This window comes from Zootoca vivipara, chromosome Z1, assembly GCF_965207765.1.
Source record: "Zootoca vivipara chromosome Z1, rZooViv2.hap1.1, whole genome shotgun sequence".
NCBI lineage: Eukaryota > Metazoa > Chordata > Lepidosauria > Squamata > Lacertidae > Zootoca > Zootoca vivipara.
The window spans coordinates 41,097,749-41,113,268 of NC_142583.1; the positions used below are offsets into that span (position 1 = coordinate 41,097,749).

The 15,520-nt window shown below is 41.8% G+C and overlaps 1 protein-coding gene across 1 annotated transcript in view; it reads left to right on the forward strand.

Moving 5' to 3' along the window:
- SLC7A11 (solute carrier family 7 member 11) overlaps positions 1–13,163 on the forward strand; it is a 59,557-nt gene extending 46,394 nt beyond the window's left edge. Inside the window, exons 7-12 of the mRNA XM_035112158.3 lie at positions 5,389–5,512; positions 5,684–5,787; positions 6,365–6,461; positions 7,590–7,739; positions 9,300–9,477; positions 12,656–13,163. Coding sequence (XP_034968049.1) covers positions 5,389–5,512; positions 5,684–5,787; positions 6,365–6,461; positions 7,590–7,739; positions 9,300–9,477; positions 12,656–12,723 — 721 coding nt within the window. The 3' untranslated portion in view covers positions 12,724–13,163. The remainder of the gene's footprint in view (positions 1–5,388; positions 5,513–5,683; positions 5,788–6,364; positions 6,462–7,589; positions 7,740–9,299; positions 9,478–12,655) is intronic.
- The last annotated feature ends 2,357 nt before the right edge of the window (positions 13,164–15,520 follow it).

Consider the following 15,520-nt stretch of genomic DNA (forward strand, 5'->3'; position numbering starts at 1 on the left):
CTTTCACAGGCCATGTATAAACTGGATTGAGGATGCTTTTGAATATTACCCAGAAGTGCTCAAGAGAATATAAAGAATGTGACCAACTTGCCATAATAATTTATATCTATCCATTGTAATTTATTTTTGTATGGACACATGACACTGGTAGGTGCCATTGTGTTGCGTGTTGCATATGAAGCTTCCTGAAATCTCTGCAAGGGAAATTGAAAGGGGATTATATTATGCAAGGAATTATCATATATATTGGCCTGGCAAAGAACTTTTTTTTTGCCACCAGCTATTCTCATAATCCCGCTTGCAACTCTACAGAACCCCCTCCTTTGCCCATAATCTGGGATATCTTTTCTCCCCCCCCCTCTTTTTGCCAAGAAAGGAGTGGCACAGTTTTCCCTTCATAAACCACACTGTGCTGGCTAGAATGATGGGGAGTAAGGGGTGGGTGGGGGTGGGGTGGGGAGGAGAAGGCTTTGTTTGCTGAAGGCAGCCCTGTTTAGCGAGGCTTTTAATGTTTAATAGATTACTGTATTTTATTTTTCTGTTGGAAGCCACCCAGAGTGGCTGGGGAAACCCAGCCAGATGGGCGGGGTATAAATAATAAATTATTATTATTATTACTATTATTTGCTTTTTCCATACACACACATATACAGTACATAGGAATGCTTGCCTCATTCTTTAAAATAAAGATACTTGAGATCCTTTATGTAAGTTCCTGTAGGAAAATATTATACAGAAACATCTTGAAATGCCTCTGGTGGTAATTCTTTTGACATGCTAAAGTTGTAAATGGTCTGGAAATACAGAATAATGGCTCTGACTTCATTTGCTGCCATTGTAGCTATGTGAAAGAGCATAAGACGCTTGCTGATTAAGGTTTACTCAGTTGTGACGTTAACTTCTGGCCATTACTGCAAAGCTCACTCGATACTGTCCCAATTTATTTTGGATTTGTTTTATTTTGACATGGTAGATTGATTCAGTAATTTTTACTGGGTAATCACCCCAAACCTGCTTAATTTAAAAACAGGAACTACAATCCCATTGCTTAACGGCTATGAGGCATTGCTTTATGTTAACAAGGAAAGGCAAGACTTTCCATTGGGGTACACTAAATGCTGCCAGAAAAGTAGCAATAGGATGGCCAGATGTCCTGCTTTGCAGCAGACAGCGTTCTGTTTGAAGGGCCATAAGAAGCACTATTAAGGATTTAGATTTGGTGGACAGAGTGCCTGAATAACTACGGATGGAAGCTCGTAACATTATACAGGAGCCAGCAACGAAAACCACCCCAATGAAAAGGAAATGCAAGAAAGCAAAGGGGCTGTCCAATGAGGCCTTACAAATAGCGGGAGAGAGAAGGCAAGCAAAATGCGAGGGAGATAGTGAAAGATACAGGAAATTGAATGCAGATTTCCAAAAAATAGCAAGGAGAGACAAGAGGGCCTTCTTAAACGAGCAATGCAAAGAAATAGAGGAAAACAACCGAATGGGAAAAACCAGATATCTGTTCAAGAAAATTGGAGATATGAAAGGAACATTTTGTACAAAGATTACCATAATAAAGGACAAAAGTGGAAAGGACCTAACAGAAGCAGAAGACATCAAGAAGAGGTGGCAAGAATACACAGAGGAATTATACCAGAAAGATATGGAGGTCTTGTACACCCCAGGTAGTGTGGTTGCTGACCTTGAGCCAGACATACTGGACAGTGAAGTCAAATGGGCCCATAGCTGCCAAGTATCCCGTTTTCGCCGGGAAAACCCCTTTTTTCCTACCGTTTCCCGGCGATCTCCCGTTTAGGTTTTTATCCTGATATTCTCCCTTAAATCTGCTTCTGCCAGTGGCCATTTTTCTGGTGCCGCTTTGCCCTTCTATGGGCACTAGAAAATGGCGGCGGCGGTGCCGGAAGTCGCTATTACACATTTCCGGTCATGCGTAGAAGCGACTTCCGGCACTGGTGCTGCCATTTTCTGGTGCCCATAGAAGGGCAAAGCACCACCGGAAGTTGCGTCTACGCAACTTCCGGTGTCGTGGGCTGCTGATCCCGGATTTTTCCGTCCAGGACTTGGCAGGTATGAATGGGCCTTAGAAAGCACTGCTAATAACAAGGCCAGTGGAAGTGATGATATTCCAGCTGAACTATTAAAAAACTTAAAAGATGATGCTGTTAAGGTGCTACACTCAATATGGAAAACTCAACAGTGGCCAGAGGATTGGAGAAGATCAGTCTACATCCCAATCCCAAAGAAGGGCAGTGCCAAGAATGCTCCAACTATTGCACAATTGAGCTCATTTCACACGCTAGCAAGGTTATGCTTAAAATTCTACAAGGCAGGCTTAAGCAGTATATGGACCGAGAACTCCCAGAAGTGCAAGCTGGATTTCGAAGGGGCAGAGGAACCAGAGACCAAATTGTAGCCATGCGCTGGATTATGGAGAAAGCTAGAGAGTTCCAGAAAAACATCTACTTCTGCTTCATTGACTACGCAAAAGCATTTGACTGTGTTGACCACAGCAAACTATGGCAAGTTCTTAAAGAAATGGGAGTGCCTGATCACCTCATCTGTCTCCTGAGAAATCTCTATGTGGGACAAGAAGCTACAGTTAGAACTGGATATGGAACAACTGATTGGTTCAAAATTGGGAAAGGAGTACAACAAGGCGAAAGGCTGGACTGGATGAATCCCAAGCCAGAATTAAGATTGCCAGAAGAAATATCAACATCATCATCTCCAGACATTTTGCATTTGTAATTTTTCTTTTAAATGCTTTCTATTTCAGTGTTTCCTTTTGGGGAGTTGTTTGTACCCCAGAAAATGTTCTGTTGTATGCCCATGTACCTATTCAGGGTGTGTGGAAGATAACAGACACAGCTACTTGCTACTTGCTTGCAATGAATGCTTTTGGAGACGCAGAAAGGAATTTAACAGCAAATAATTAATTAACTGATGAATCAGTAATTAGTGCTGGGAATTTCAGTTTAAAATGACTATGTCAGTACACAAAGCATACTTTCGCCAATTTAATACCTTGGTGAGAGAAAGGGTGTCTTTTAAAGGTGCTAGATGGTATTTTAGCACCAGAGCTGTGATGTTGGCTAATGCACAGCCCAGTGATTGAAAGGGAAGTATAACTTTTAAGGTGAAAATAAAAACGTCTCATTGCTGAAACCAGGTCTTTCATATTAATATTAGTTGTTGCTTTTTGTCAAAGGTTTCTTTCTTTTTTCTTTTTGCTGTATGCCACCATCTAACAAGTAACACTGGCTGGTGTTACATGCTAATGGATCGCATCCCCTTAGGGACTTGGTCGTATTGAGAGAGTGAAAGAAGGCAGGCGAGGTACCACTTTTACATTAAAGCATTCATACCTCAGAGGTCACGAAACCTCTTATGCTGCTCAAGGCTTCTGGGGACCTGGAGAGTCTCAGTCTTTTAGCAGAGAGTAATGAATGGCACTTGCTGACTCTTATATTTCCACCCCCACCCGTCTGTCAGCAGGGGTTAGTGCTACTCAGCATAATGAGCCTGGACTCTGCCTGGCAAATACATGCAGGTCTGAGAGTGCTTTCTCCCCAGTTGCTTTGTAAATCCACTTTTACTTTTAGAGAAGATGGCGTTAAGATGTGTACTAGAGGTGTCTCACCAAGCTTTTTCTCTAAAGGTTGATAAGTGCTGTAAATGTGAGCAGAGTGTCCAAGATATGGAGCTGAAAAGGTGGCCTGGCTGAGCTTGAGATTGCCGACAGGGTAATAATGCCTACCTTAGATGTCTTTGGGACCGGGTTATTTGAAGGACTGTTTTGGAGGTTGCTCAAGGGCCCACCATCTTGGAACCCAAGATGGCATACATGTGGCCCTGACCAGCACTGGTATGTGGCCCCTGGAAGGTTGCCCCAAAATGGTTTCCCATCCCTGCTTTAAAAGGATAGGAAGAATTTCTAGGGTGTAATCTGACAATTCAAGACTGTGCAGATTGGTTTATCATGGCATAAGCACAGCTTGAGGGAAGAAGTGCCATGCCAGTAGGCTGCTGTGGATGCCATCTTCCGCTACCCACAATGTCTAGGCCTCAACTCAGGTGAGGTAGGATGCAGGGGTGAATGATGAGCAGCAACAGCACTCACACAGCTGGTGCAACATTGTTTTATGGGTTTGAGAGGTGATGGGAGAAGCGCCAGTCTGGATGGAGCAAGTAGATTTTGCAGACTGGTTTTGAGGGCACAGATCATCAGCTTTTATTGCATGATTTTTGTATTGTAATGCCTTTGTGCTGTCCTCAAAATGGCAACGTGACTTTACAAAGCCATTAACATAGGGCATTTTGAATTCTGCCTTTTAGAGTTCTAGTGAACTGTTGTGCCTCCTCAAAAAAAATAGCTTATATTGTGTTCATTCAGGATCATCATGCTTTTCGGGTGTGAAATATCATAGCCTCTTGTTTGTGTGTCTTACTGCTTATGTTCAGTGCTATCCATGGTATCTTATGAGGTCCCCCTGTGAGATTGTGCTGAAATCTTTGATTTTCCCCTGATATGGCTTATATTTAATTCTGTGGTGACTGTCACTTTTGGAATTTCATTAATACATTGATCCCACTTACACACACTTCTCATGGCCCCGATTTTTCCAATCATATCTTTTGCTGGAAATTTACTGGAGCTGTACTTTACACCCAACCAGTAATATTCGGGTTGCCAGAAGAGAGTAGTGTTATTAATAATCTATATAAAGCACTTTAAATGTGTCAAGTGCTTTAGAGCCATCCTCTCATTCATCATCGAGGCAACTCTTTGAGATAAGTATTAACATTTTTCAGAAGGTGAACTGAAGCTGCTAATGATTTGCCTAAGGCAACCCAATGGCCCATAGCTGAGCTCAGATATGAATCCTAGCTTCCCAGGTCCAGTCCCTTTGATCTCATAAATAAACGTGAAGCTACAGCTTGAGGATTATTCTTTCGAGTGTCTGTGTCCCACTGACTCAGAAACAAATCTTATGCTACCTGTAGAGAAAAAAGTATTGAGGAAAAACTTTGACTTCCATATCTTTGCATATTAACAAAATGACATGGCTAATTAGGCCAGTTAGAAGTCCTTACAGTATGGTCCTTTCTACAGAGTAAGCAACAGCAGGCAGATAATAGTATTTACGAATGAAGCCAAGGCAGAATTTGTGTCCTGTTTGCAATTTATGCAGTCCTGATTATTCATATTACAGTGTTTGAAATATGTTCATTTGACCTGCAGTATTTAATATTTTTCCAGTATATAAAAGCATCAGTCGCAATGGAAGTGCAGTGACATACATCAAATATATTTGGCAACCAGATGGCTTCAGTTTTGGACTGCAGATGGATAACAGTAAATTTCTTTCTGTCTTTCAGAAATATACCGCTTGCCATTTGCACATCAATGGTTATTGTCACAGTTGGCTATGTGTTAACCAACGTGGCCTATTTTACAACTATTAGCCCCGAAGATCTGCTAGCTTCCCAAGCAGTGGCAGTGGTAAGTCACAGTAGAATGTATCATGCAAATGAGTAAAGTTTTCAGAATAAGTTTCCTGATCATGATGGAAAACAGAGTTTACTGGATGAACTCCTTAAAACTGAAGAATGGGAGAAGGTGTTGAGGAATTCTACCAATTAAGTTGATCTGTCTTTCCCTCTCTTTTGGCAGACTTTTGCTGAACGTTTACTGGGAAGTTTTTCCTTGGCTGTCCCAATTTTTGTTGCACTCTCTTGCTTTGGATCTATGAATGGTGGGATCTTTGCTGTCTCCAGGTGAGTCAAATGTGAGGTGAGGGTAAAGCCCTAAAATTTGGATTTAGCAGGCAAACTGGGAATATTACTTTAAAGGGGGGAAATCAACATTAAATAAATGGCATTAGTTTGCAGTGGTTTTCCTCTCCTTTTCTTCAATACCACTGAATACAATTCAGCGAAAAGAATAGAGGCAGGGCAAGAATACAGCTATAATCTTGCACACTTCCCATTCATTTCAATGGAACTTAAACAGCAATTTCTGTTGAACCCCAATTTGCTGTAATATTGCAGTGACGGTGGTTTAGCTCAAAGGAGAGAAAAGAAAACTGAAGCAATGCTTACTGGCACTTGTTTTTGAAGACTGACTAAGAGTGGCTGAAGGTAGAAATGCTCATGCTGATTTCCTGGGCTTCTAAATTTCTTTTCTGAAATTCCTTTACAGTACATCAGAACTTCTAATGCTTGTCTTGCATAGTAAAAAAATACAGCACTGCTGAGGATAACTTTGAATGTGTTCTACTCCTCTAGTGAGTTGCTTCCATTCATCTTGGTAATGAGTGTCTTTAAAAGCTGTCCAAATTTATTTTCCCACCAGGATGTTCTACGTCGCATCCCGTGAGGGTCACCTTCCTGAGATTCTGTCCATGATTCATGTTCGCAAGCACACTCCTTTACCAGCTGTCATTGTTTTGGTAATTCCTATAAACAAATGTTCCTGTACAAGGCTGCATGGCATGAATCTGCACTGGAGGATTCAAATGCCATTTAAATACTTCTTGAATCTCAGTTATTTATTTCTATCTCATACATTATATGCATGTGAGGGGTGGGAAGTAATTGCAGAGGTGATCTATTCTAGAGGCTCCTCCTTTTGACTCTCTGTTAGTTGTACTTAACTCTCGTTGGCTGGTGCCTAAATCATACCTCATTATGTTTTATTTGAAAGGTTGAAAGAGAGTGATTAGCTAAGCCCCTCTCAATGGAATGAATCTTCCTAGATAGGGATGCAGAGTAATAAAATTCTACATAAAAGCTACACACCAGTGTACTGTCTGGTACGATCCTGAAGTCACATTACAGTGATATGTTTTTATCAGGACCCAATTCCTGTTAAGGTAAATTGCTTTAACTGTTTTTAAATCCAGTGGTACCCTGGTTCTCGAATGTAATCCATTCCAGAAGTCTGTTTGACTTCTGAAACATTCGAAAACCAAGGCACAGCTTCTGATTGGCGCCAGCGCCCCGGAAACAACAGCTGACAGCCACATCGGACATTTGGCTTCCGAAAATGTTCGAAAACCGCAACACTTACTTCTGGGGTTTCATTGTTCAGGAGCTGAAATGTTTGAGTATAAAGGCATTCGAGAACCAAGGTTCTACTGTACTGTATCAGATTTCTGGTAATCTGCCCAACACAGGATTTTAACTCTGTCCTCCCACCCATCAGCTGGCATAATGAGTTGCGTTTGCTGATGGGCAGGTGGGCATGATTTGGGAAAAAAGGTTTTGTGGGTCAAATTGGACCACTAGTAGGCTAAGAAGGTCCAGCCTGGAAGTTCCCCACCCCTGGTGCAGTGTGCTAAGACAGGCACCCCCAAACTTCGGCCCTCCAGATGTTTTGGACTACAATTCCCATCATCCCTGACCACTTGTCCTGTTAGCTAGGGATCATGGGAGTTGTAGGCCAAAACATCTGGAAGGCCGCAGTTTGGGGATGCCTGTGCTAAGAGCTATGGAGACACCACAGCATTAATATAAGGAAATAGGACAATAACAGATTGGGCAATAAAGCACACTTCTCCTTTTAATCTATTCTGCAGCACCCTCTGACAATGATCATGCTCTTCTCCAGTGATCTCTACAGCCTCTTGAACTTCCTCAGTTTTGCCAGGTGGCTTTTTATAGGCTTGGCAGTTGCTGGGATGGTTTACCTCCGATATAAGCGCCCTGAGATGCCTCGTCCTTTCAAGGTAACCTCAGGAATATGACTGTTTTACATAAATGCCAGGGGCATTTTAATGGAAAATATATTTTGTAGTCACACACTTACTTCTATACAAACTTGCCCATTCTACGAGATCAACTTCTAAGGCCTTTTTCTGGGTCTTTTCAGAGGTTCAGTAGGTGGCGACCAGGAATAAGGCTAGGGCAGCTGTGGTACCACTGTTGAGCAACGCCTTCACAAAAATATTTATTTGGCACTAACCAGGCAGGGTGCAAGAGATTGCAACACCTTAGCCATCACTGTTGCTGCATTCCTCGCTCTCCCTCCTTTTCATGGCAATAGCAGCACTGCTACCACTCTCATTTATTTCCTCAGCAGTGTTAATTTCCCTGTTGCTCTAGCAGCACTGCTAGTGCTAGCGTGGCACCCCACCTCCTCTCTCCCAGCCTTGCGCTAGGAAGGTCCAAAGGGGTGCTTCCTCAAAGTGGAGCATTCTGGGAAGAGTGGCTGTGAGACTGGCTTTGCCACTGCCCTTCTAATTCTAAACATCATTTGTCCCTGCTGCAGCAAACTGCAGGGGCAGCATTAGCAATATCACACCCACCCTATCCAGAATGCTTTGCTTTGTGGAAAGATCCCCTTGGTCCTTCGTATGAGAGAAAGAGAGGAAGGAGGTGGAGTCAGAGAGCCTTGCTGGGCAGTTGCTGGGTCAGCCAGGCCAGCAGAGGCAAACAATGAGCCAGTGGGAGTTGTAGTCTGCTGCCCCTCTACATCTGTTGCCTCAGTTTGCCAAATGGTAGCTCCCGTAGTCCAACACCAACATAAAACTGCCTTACTAAATTTTGGTTTGGATTTTTTGACCGTTTATTTGGATTTTATTGTTAATTGGCTTTTGTGGTTGTGACAGGTGTAAACAAGGCATCGCTGTTGGAAACCGAAGCTGTTACTCATATTGTAGCATTTTCTTGATTTTAAAATCATCTCAGATTAAGTTATCAGTTGTGATGACAGAAGCACAGATTTCCCCAAGTTTATGATGGCTGCATAATGCTATCAGCCATCAATGCCCATGTCCAAAATGATATTTAATTTGGCAGTCTCTTGCTAGGTTATTTATTGTACTTGGGAAAGAAAATCAATATGTACTTAATGGTTTTAAAAGGCAGCCCATAACCTAGGCACCTTCCTTCATTGTAAAATTGATTCTAATGAGCAATTACAAAAGGCGCCATCTTTGCTGCAGTTGCTCCTGCCTTCTACTCCAACAGAGGCTTGAGAAAGGGACTCGGTACTAGAAAATGCATTTACAAGACTTCCAATTTAAAGACTGTGCATAGCAATGTAGTGTTTGTCTGAATGGGTAATTAAGCAGCTGTTGGGATGCCTATTACATAAAAGTGCATTTAATTTGCTCTCTTTAGCTACTTGTATTTGCAGTGCCTGTCCTGAACACCTGTATTTCTATGAGACTTGCAGCGTGCGCCTGTGTTTTATCCGATTTATATTTCATGGAACATTAAATACCAGCGCCATGCAATAGCCAAGGTCAGGGTATTGCAATAACGTCTTTTGGTGTGTGTTCCAGGTGCCGCTCTTTATTCCTGCTCTGTTTTCTTTCACCTGCCTCTTCATGGTTGCACTATCACTTTATGCTGACCCTGTCAATACTGGCATTGGCTTTGCAATTACACTGACTGGCGTCCCTGCCTACTACCTCTTTATCATATGGGACAAGAAGCCAACGTGGTTTAGACGGCTGTTAGGTGAGTAAACGCCAATAGGAAACCATCCCCTTTGTTGTGCATTCAAATTTAGACCATACAGTAACTCTGAAAACTGCAAGTTTTTATTTTTTGGGGGGAGGCTTTGTATCCACAAGTTTCATTGCCACAGTAAGGCATCTACCTCATTATTTTTAATGTAAATGCCAATTTATTAAGCAGTTCTTCTGTACCAGTAGAACTCAATACTTGAAGTAATACACTTTGAACAAAACCTGTTTCAAATTACTGAATCTCCCCTCAAATTCCCCAAGTAAGGATATATCTAACAGAAGCCATGGGACCGTGCTCTCTGGTCAAGCAGTAAATGATACTGAACTTTTATTTTACCTTACTGGCACTTATCATGGACTATCTCTATCTGCTTGGAAAAGAACATATAGTGAGAGAACCATATTTCTCTCCCCCACCCCCCAATAGCCTACTTTGACCCAGTTTGTTTCTGTCATGGTCCCATGTATTGACATCTAAATTTTGGTTGTGTTTGATCAATGTTAAAGTTCAGCTGTAAAGCAAATGCAATTAATCTCTGATCAGAATTGATCAGCTACTAGGAGATGTCAACAGCAGCCAATATTTCCATGATTAGTACTAAATACCACAAGTAATTTGTGCAAATTCAGGGCTGATTTATGACCCAATCCTAGGTGTTAAAGATAGCGCCACAAAAAAATAAGTATTAATTTTCCTTACGCATAAGAAGAGCCTGCTGAATTAGTCCAAAAGTGGAGCATCCTGTTCTCACAGTGGCCAACCTGATGCATGTGGGAAACCCGCAAGAAGGAGCTGAATGCTGTAGCACTTTTCCTGCTTGTGATTCCCAGCAAGGCAAAAGGCAAGGGTCAGCCACAATTTCTCAAAGGCACTTCTCACCCATAAAAAATCCACACTTAGCCTGTTTTTCTTTCTCACCCAGAATCAAATTAGCCATCCCTATATACTGAAAACACAAAGTTTGCTGCTTCTTTTTTTAAGTATACGTGCTAGTATAACAGAGTTTCTTCTGAAGTTGACAGCCTCCTCACGACTTGACTTGAAAAATGAACTTTTCCACTTCTCAGTTATCTTTTTCAGTTATCTAGTTACATAAAAACAGAACAAGAATCTTATAAGGTAGATAATTCCACTTGTAGCTTAGCAGCAGAACACAGCAAAATAGTTATCAGTGAAATCAGCATTAGAATTTGTGAAATAATTTTACTCTACAGTGCAGATTTGAGAATAATGATCTGTCTTCTTATTCTTAACCATGATAAAATTAGATCACTTGCTTTCTTAAAAACAGTGCCATGAGTAAAAGGAATATAAAATAAAAATGCATGTGACATTCTGTAGGAATCTTTCCTGCTATTAAAACTGATGTCTGCAGCAGCTTGTTTTTCTCTGTCTGAGAATAAGGCAATGGAAGTAATATCTTTCACTCGATAGTCAACATTTCCAAAGTTTTGGGATCATATTTTTATGAATCAGTGTGGCCACAGGATGCCAGTATTGAACCATTTTATGCGAGCAAAAAGAAAACATTCCCTTCAAAGCACTTAATGGAGAGACTTGATTTCTGCTTGCTGTGGCAATGCAGCTGATTCTTTGAGCTCTTTAAAAAAAGAAAGAAAACCTGTTATTTTTTCTGGCACGAGAAAATACAAATACCTGTAAATGATACAGCCATGCATTGCAAACCTGGCTAAGATAATATTTACAGATATCAGTGTATTTCACCGTATATGATTAATGCCTGGATAACTGTAGTTTGTTGAACTATGTAATCATTTTTAATTGAAATATAATGGTTATTGTTTACTTAAATATGCAATGCTTTGTTAAATGTAGTTTGGTACTGGACATAGCTGCCAAGTCTCCCGTATTCCCCGGGAAACTCCCGTTTTTCCAGCCGTTTCCTGCTGGCAGCCCAGATTTTTTTAAAAAACCCATAAATCCCCCGGATTCTTACCAGCCTGGAGACACTCCTTCTGCGCATGCCTGGAGTCTCTGGACATGCCCAGAAGCGATTTCTGGCACTGCAGCCATTTTGGAAATGGGCAGAGCATGCGTAGAAGCGATTTCCGGTGCCGCTCTGCCCAGTTCCAAAATGGCCGCAGTGTGACTTCTGGTGTCGTGCTGCTGCCGATCCCGGATGAGACTATCAAAGGATGTCATCTATGGCACTGGATGAGACTATCAAAGGATGTCAGGTTGTATGCTCAGTTTGTGTCTCTAGACTTCATGTCCTTAAGGGTCTAAGCTACTGTACATGAATTGTATGCTTTTCTATCTCAGTGACTGGAGGATTGACTGCACTTTAACAGTGTTCTAGCAAGCTAATATAATGTTACACTGAATTGCATCCAAAGACCTGGGTGAACCTGAGTTTGGATGACATGTGAGCTATAGTTTAGCTCATAATAGTGGCGCTGTGGGTTAAACCACTGAGCCTCTTGGGCTTGCCGATCAGAAGGTCGGTGGTTCGAATCCCTGCGATGGGGTGAGCTCCCGTTGCTCAGTCCCTGCTCCTGCCAACCTAGCAGTTCAAAAGCACGAAGTGCAAGTAGATAAATAGGTACTGCTCCGGAGGGAAGATAAACAGCGTTTCCATGTGCTGCTCTGGTTCACCAGAAGTGGCTTAGTCATGCTGGCCACATGACCCATAAGCTGTACGCCGGCTCCCAAGGCCAGTAAAGTGAGATGAACACCACAACCCCAGAGTCGTCCACGACTGGACCTAATGGTCGGGGTCCCTTTACCCTTTACCTTTGCTAGTGCAGCTGCAGTAGTACTGGAGGACGAATAAAGTGGCCTAAGTCTGCTCTCCAGGAGCCTACAATTTTTTATGTTCATGCTAAGGTTTGGCTTAGCATTCTGTGAGAACTGGACTTAAGTGAGTTTACTTTAGGTCCCATTGAAATCAATGGAGCAAGTAAATCCTAATGTGCCATTGAAATCAATGGGAGCCTAAATTCATCTAATTTAGGCTGCAATCCTAACCTCAATCTCTTTGGAAAGAAACCCCATTGAATTCAGTAGGATTCAACTTATGAGTAGACATGGTTAAGATTGCACTGTTAGTCCAGAGATCCAGTCCTCTGTTGCATGCAAGATTAATCTTACAAATGGCCTTTCATAGAACCTTTCAAAAAGTCTCCTCTATTTTTGTCCTTTATAGACAAGACAACGTTAGCATTGCAAATCATCTTGGAAGTTGTTCCATCAGAGGGGAGTGCCACATCATGATCTTCTGCAGCTGAAAGTAGCAAGGAGGCCAAGCAATCAGCTTCTTCATCAGTCAAGGAAATGTGTGTGTGTTCACCTTCCTAGGCAACATGGAGAAATAATGAACTGTGGAGGGAACTGTTTTATAGTGTCAATATTTTTATGTGTGGTTATCTGGTACTGTGGACTCAGGCCACATTCTTGAAAGGAGAAGCTATGGAACCTTTGTGGAACAAAGTGTATGTTCTCCTTCTATGAGAATAGAGTCAATGTAATCTGAAATTCCCTTTATCATACAAGGGAAGGGATCAGTTTTTAACATTGATGATTTGTACTGTAGTGATAAATGAACATTTGTTTAAAAATGTTCAAGACAGCTAAAAAAACAAGAGAGATAATGTCTGTATTGTGTGTATCGGGTCTAAAAAAAGAAAGGAGTAAAAAATGTGAGTGGAAAATTACTCCATCCCTTTTTAATATCTGTTTTTGTTTCATTGAGAACACTACCAAGTTCAAAACTCTGTACACTCTACCTTTTTAGTTCTTGGTGATTTGGATGGGCATCCTGTTCTTCTACACCAGGGGTAGCTAATGTGATGCCTTCCATATGTTGTTGAACTACAGCTCTCATAATCCCTGGCCATTGACCGTGTTTGCTTTGGTGAGCGGGAATTGGAGTTCAACCATGTTGGAAGGGCACCACTTTCCTTACTCCTATTTTAGATGAACCTAGCAATGTATTTACAGAAAAGCACTCTCTGAATGAACAGTGCCGAGACAGCCACAGCAGCATCCTGCATGAGGTCACTTGGGGAGGGTGCTGTACTGTTTCTCAGCTGCAAATTAGCACAAACACATTATATTGGATACACTGGATTGTGCTGATTCAGCTGAATTATTGGCAACACTTTATTGATGACTGGAAAGCCTTTAAGAAGATGGAGCTTTTTGTCTCCAATCCTAGCCTCAGTCCTACCATGCCCTACTTCATGCCACTAGCCAGCAGCAAAACCTGTGTTGCTTCAATGCTGCAGCTGTCCTGCCTAATACTTAAAAGCACAGAAGCTTATATGGTTGGTTAGCATCTTCCCTGTGTTTGTGGATAAAGCATCTTAAGAACAAATGCTTTCATTAGGCATATGGATTATTTCCCAGTCCTAACAGTTTCTTTTAAAAATGACAGCTACCAAAACTTTGGTTATTTCCAGTCTGGAAATTTGGGGATTATGCCCAGAAGCTTAAGAACCAAGTGATGGATGGTGTACACCTCAGACAGCTTTGGAATTCTGTTTGCTATGGTCAAAAGCCAAATGGCCAACTGTTTTTGAAACTCAGCGCAGAATTAAGGAGTAGCTGGTGACATGTTGCATGGTTTTACATTTCTTCGAACAAGAAGCACACACACAAACCCACCTCTCATTTTGCACACACAAGTCTTAGTGTTTTCTTGTGTAGCTTTGGTCCCACCCCATATCTTGTAGACTTTAGTCCCAAGTTATCAACTGAAATCAAAGAAAATTCTTCCTCCAAACTCAAACATTTCCTAACTTCCTATTGCAAAAGTATTAATATGTAAATACTCATCTTGAACATCATATGTTGTTTGCCTTTGGTTTGAAGTAGAGGTTAACGTCTCACTAAAACCTCTGTTGCAAAGTAAGTTGCTATTCTGCATTGACCATCTTGCTTACAGTCATAGGTTTCTGGCAACAGGAGAAAGAAGGAACTAGTTATTGACACAGCATATATGGAATCCAAAGTTGTAGTGATGTAATGGCGACTGACATGGATGGCTTTAAAAGGGGATTATACAAAGTCATGGAATATCAGGCTGTCAATAACTGCTAGTCAATATGTCTGTATATTACCTTCAGTATTGGAGACAATATATTTCTTAATACCAGTTGCTGTGAAACACAAATTGAGAGTGCTATGGTGATCATGCACTGCCTGTAGGCTTCCCACTGGCATCTGGTTAGCCACTGTGCTGATATTAAAAACAGCCTTGCTTATGTTAACATAATTCCTAACTTGGACTATAGTTAAATAGTTGGCTTGTGTGTATATTTAAAGGACACCATTTCTCAAACTCCTGCTGCTCCTCAAGCCCCTATAGTTAGGAAATCATTCCAGTTTATTTGTATCATAGTAGTTTTTCCTATTTAAATATTATTTATTTAGAGTGTCTGTGTTCTGCTCTTACTGGGCAAGGTTTTGCCCAGTATCCTCTATATGTGACGGCCTCATGGGGGAAAAAACTGTCCCATGAGCCCTTGCTGAAGAGTGGAGGGAAAAGCTTCCCCTGGAGCTTCCCCTGGAGCTCAGGGACAGTTTGCTTTGAGAGCTTCCCACCCACCCACCCTCGGGTTAGACAGGGGTCAGCAAACATTTTCAGCAGGGGGCCGGTCCACTGTCCCTCAGACCTTGTGGGGTGCCGGACTATATTTTGAAAAAAAAAATGAACGAATTCCTCTGCCCCACAAAGAACCCAGATATGCATTTTAAATAAAAGGACACATTCTACTCATGTAAAAACATGCTGATTCCCGGACCGTCCGTGGGCCAGATTTAGAAGGCGATTGGGCCGCATCCGGACCCTGGGCCTTAGTTTGGGAACCCCTGGGTAATGCTGAACTGATCCTAGTACCCAATGCCATGCCAACCCTTGCCCTGTCTGCTGCTGTCAATAAAGATTTAGTCTGATTTTATCCCATCACCATTGTATTTTGCTGCTCTCATGGGCCACATAATGCTTCTGCCTGGGCAAAAATTATACAAGGGAAATGAAAGGAAGGGAATAGGAAATCAAAATAGAAAA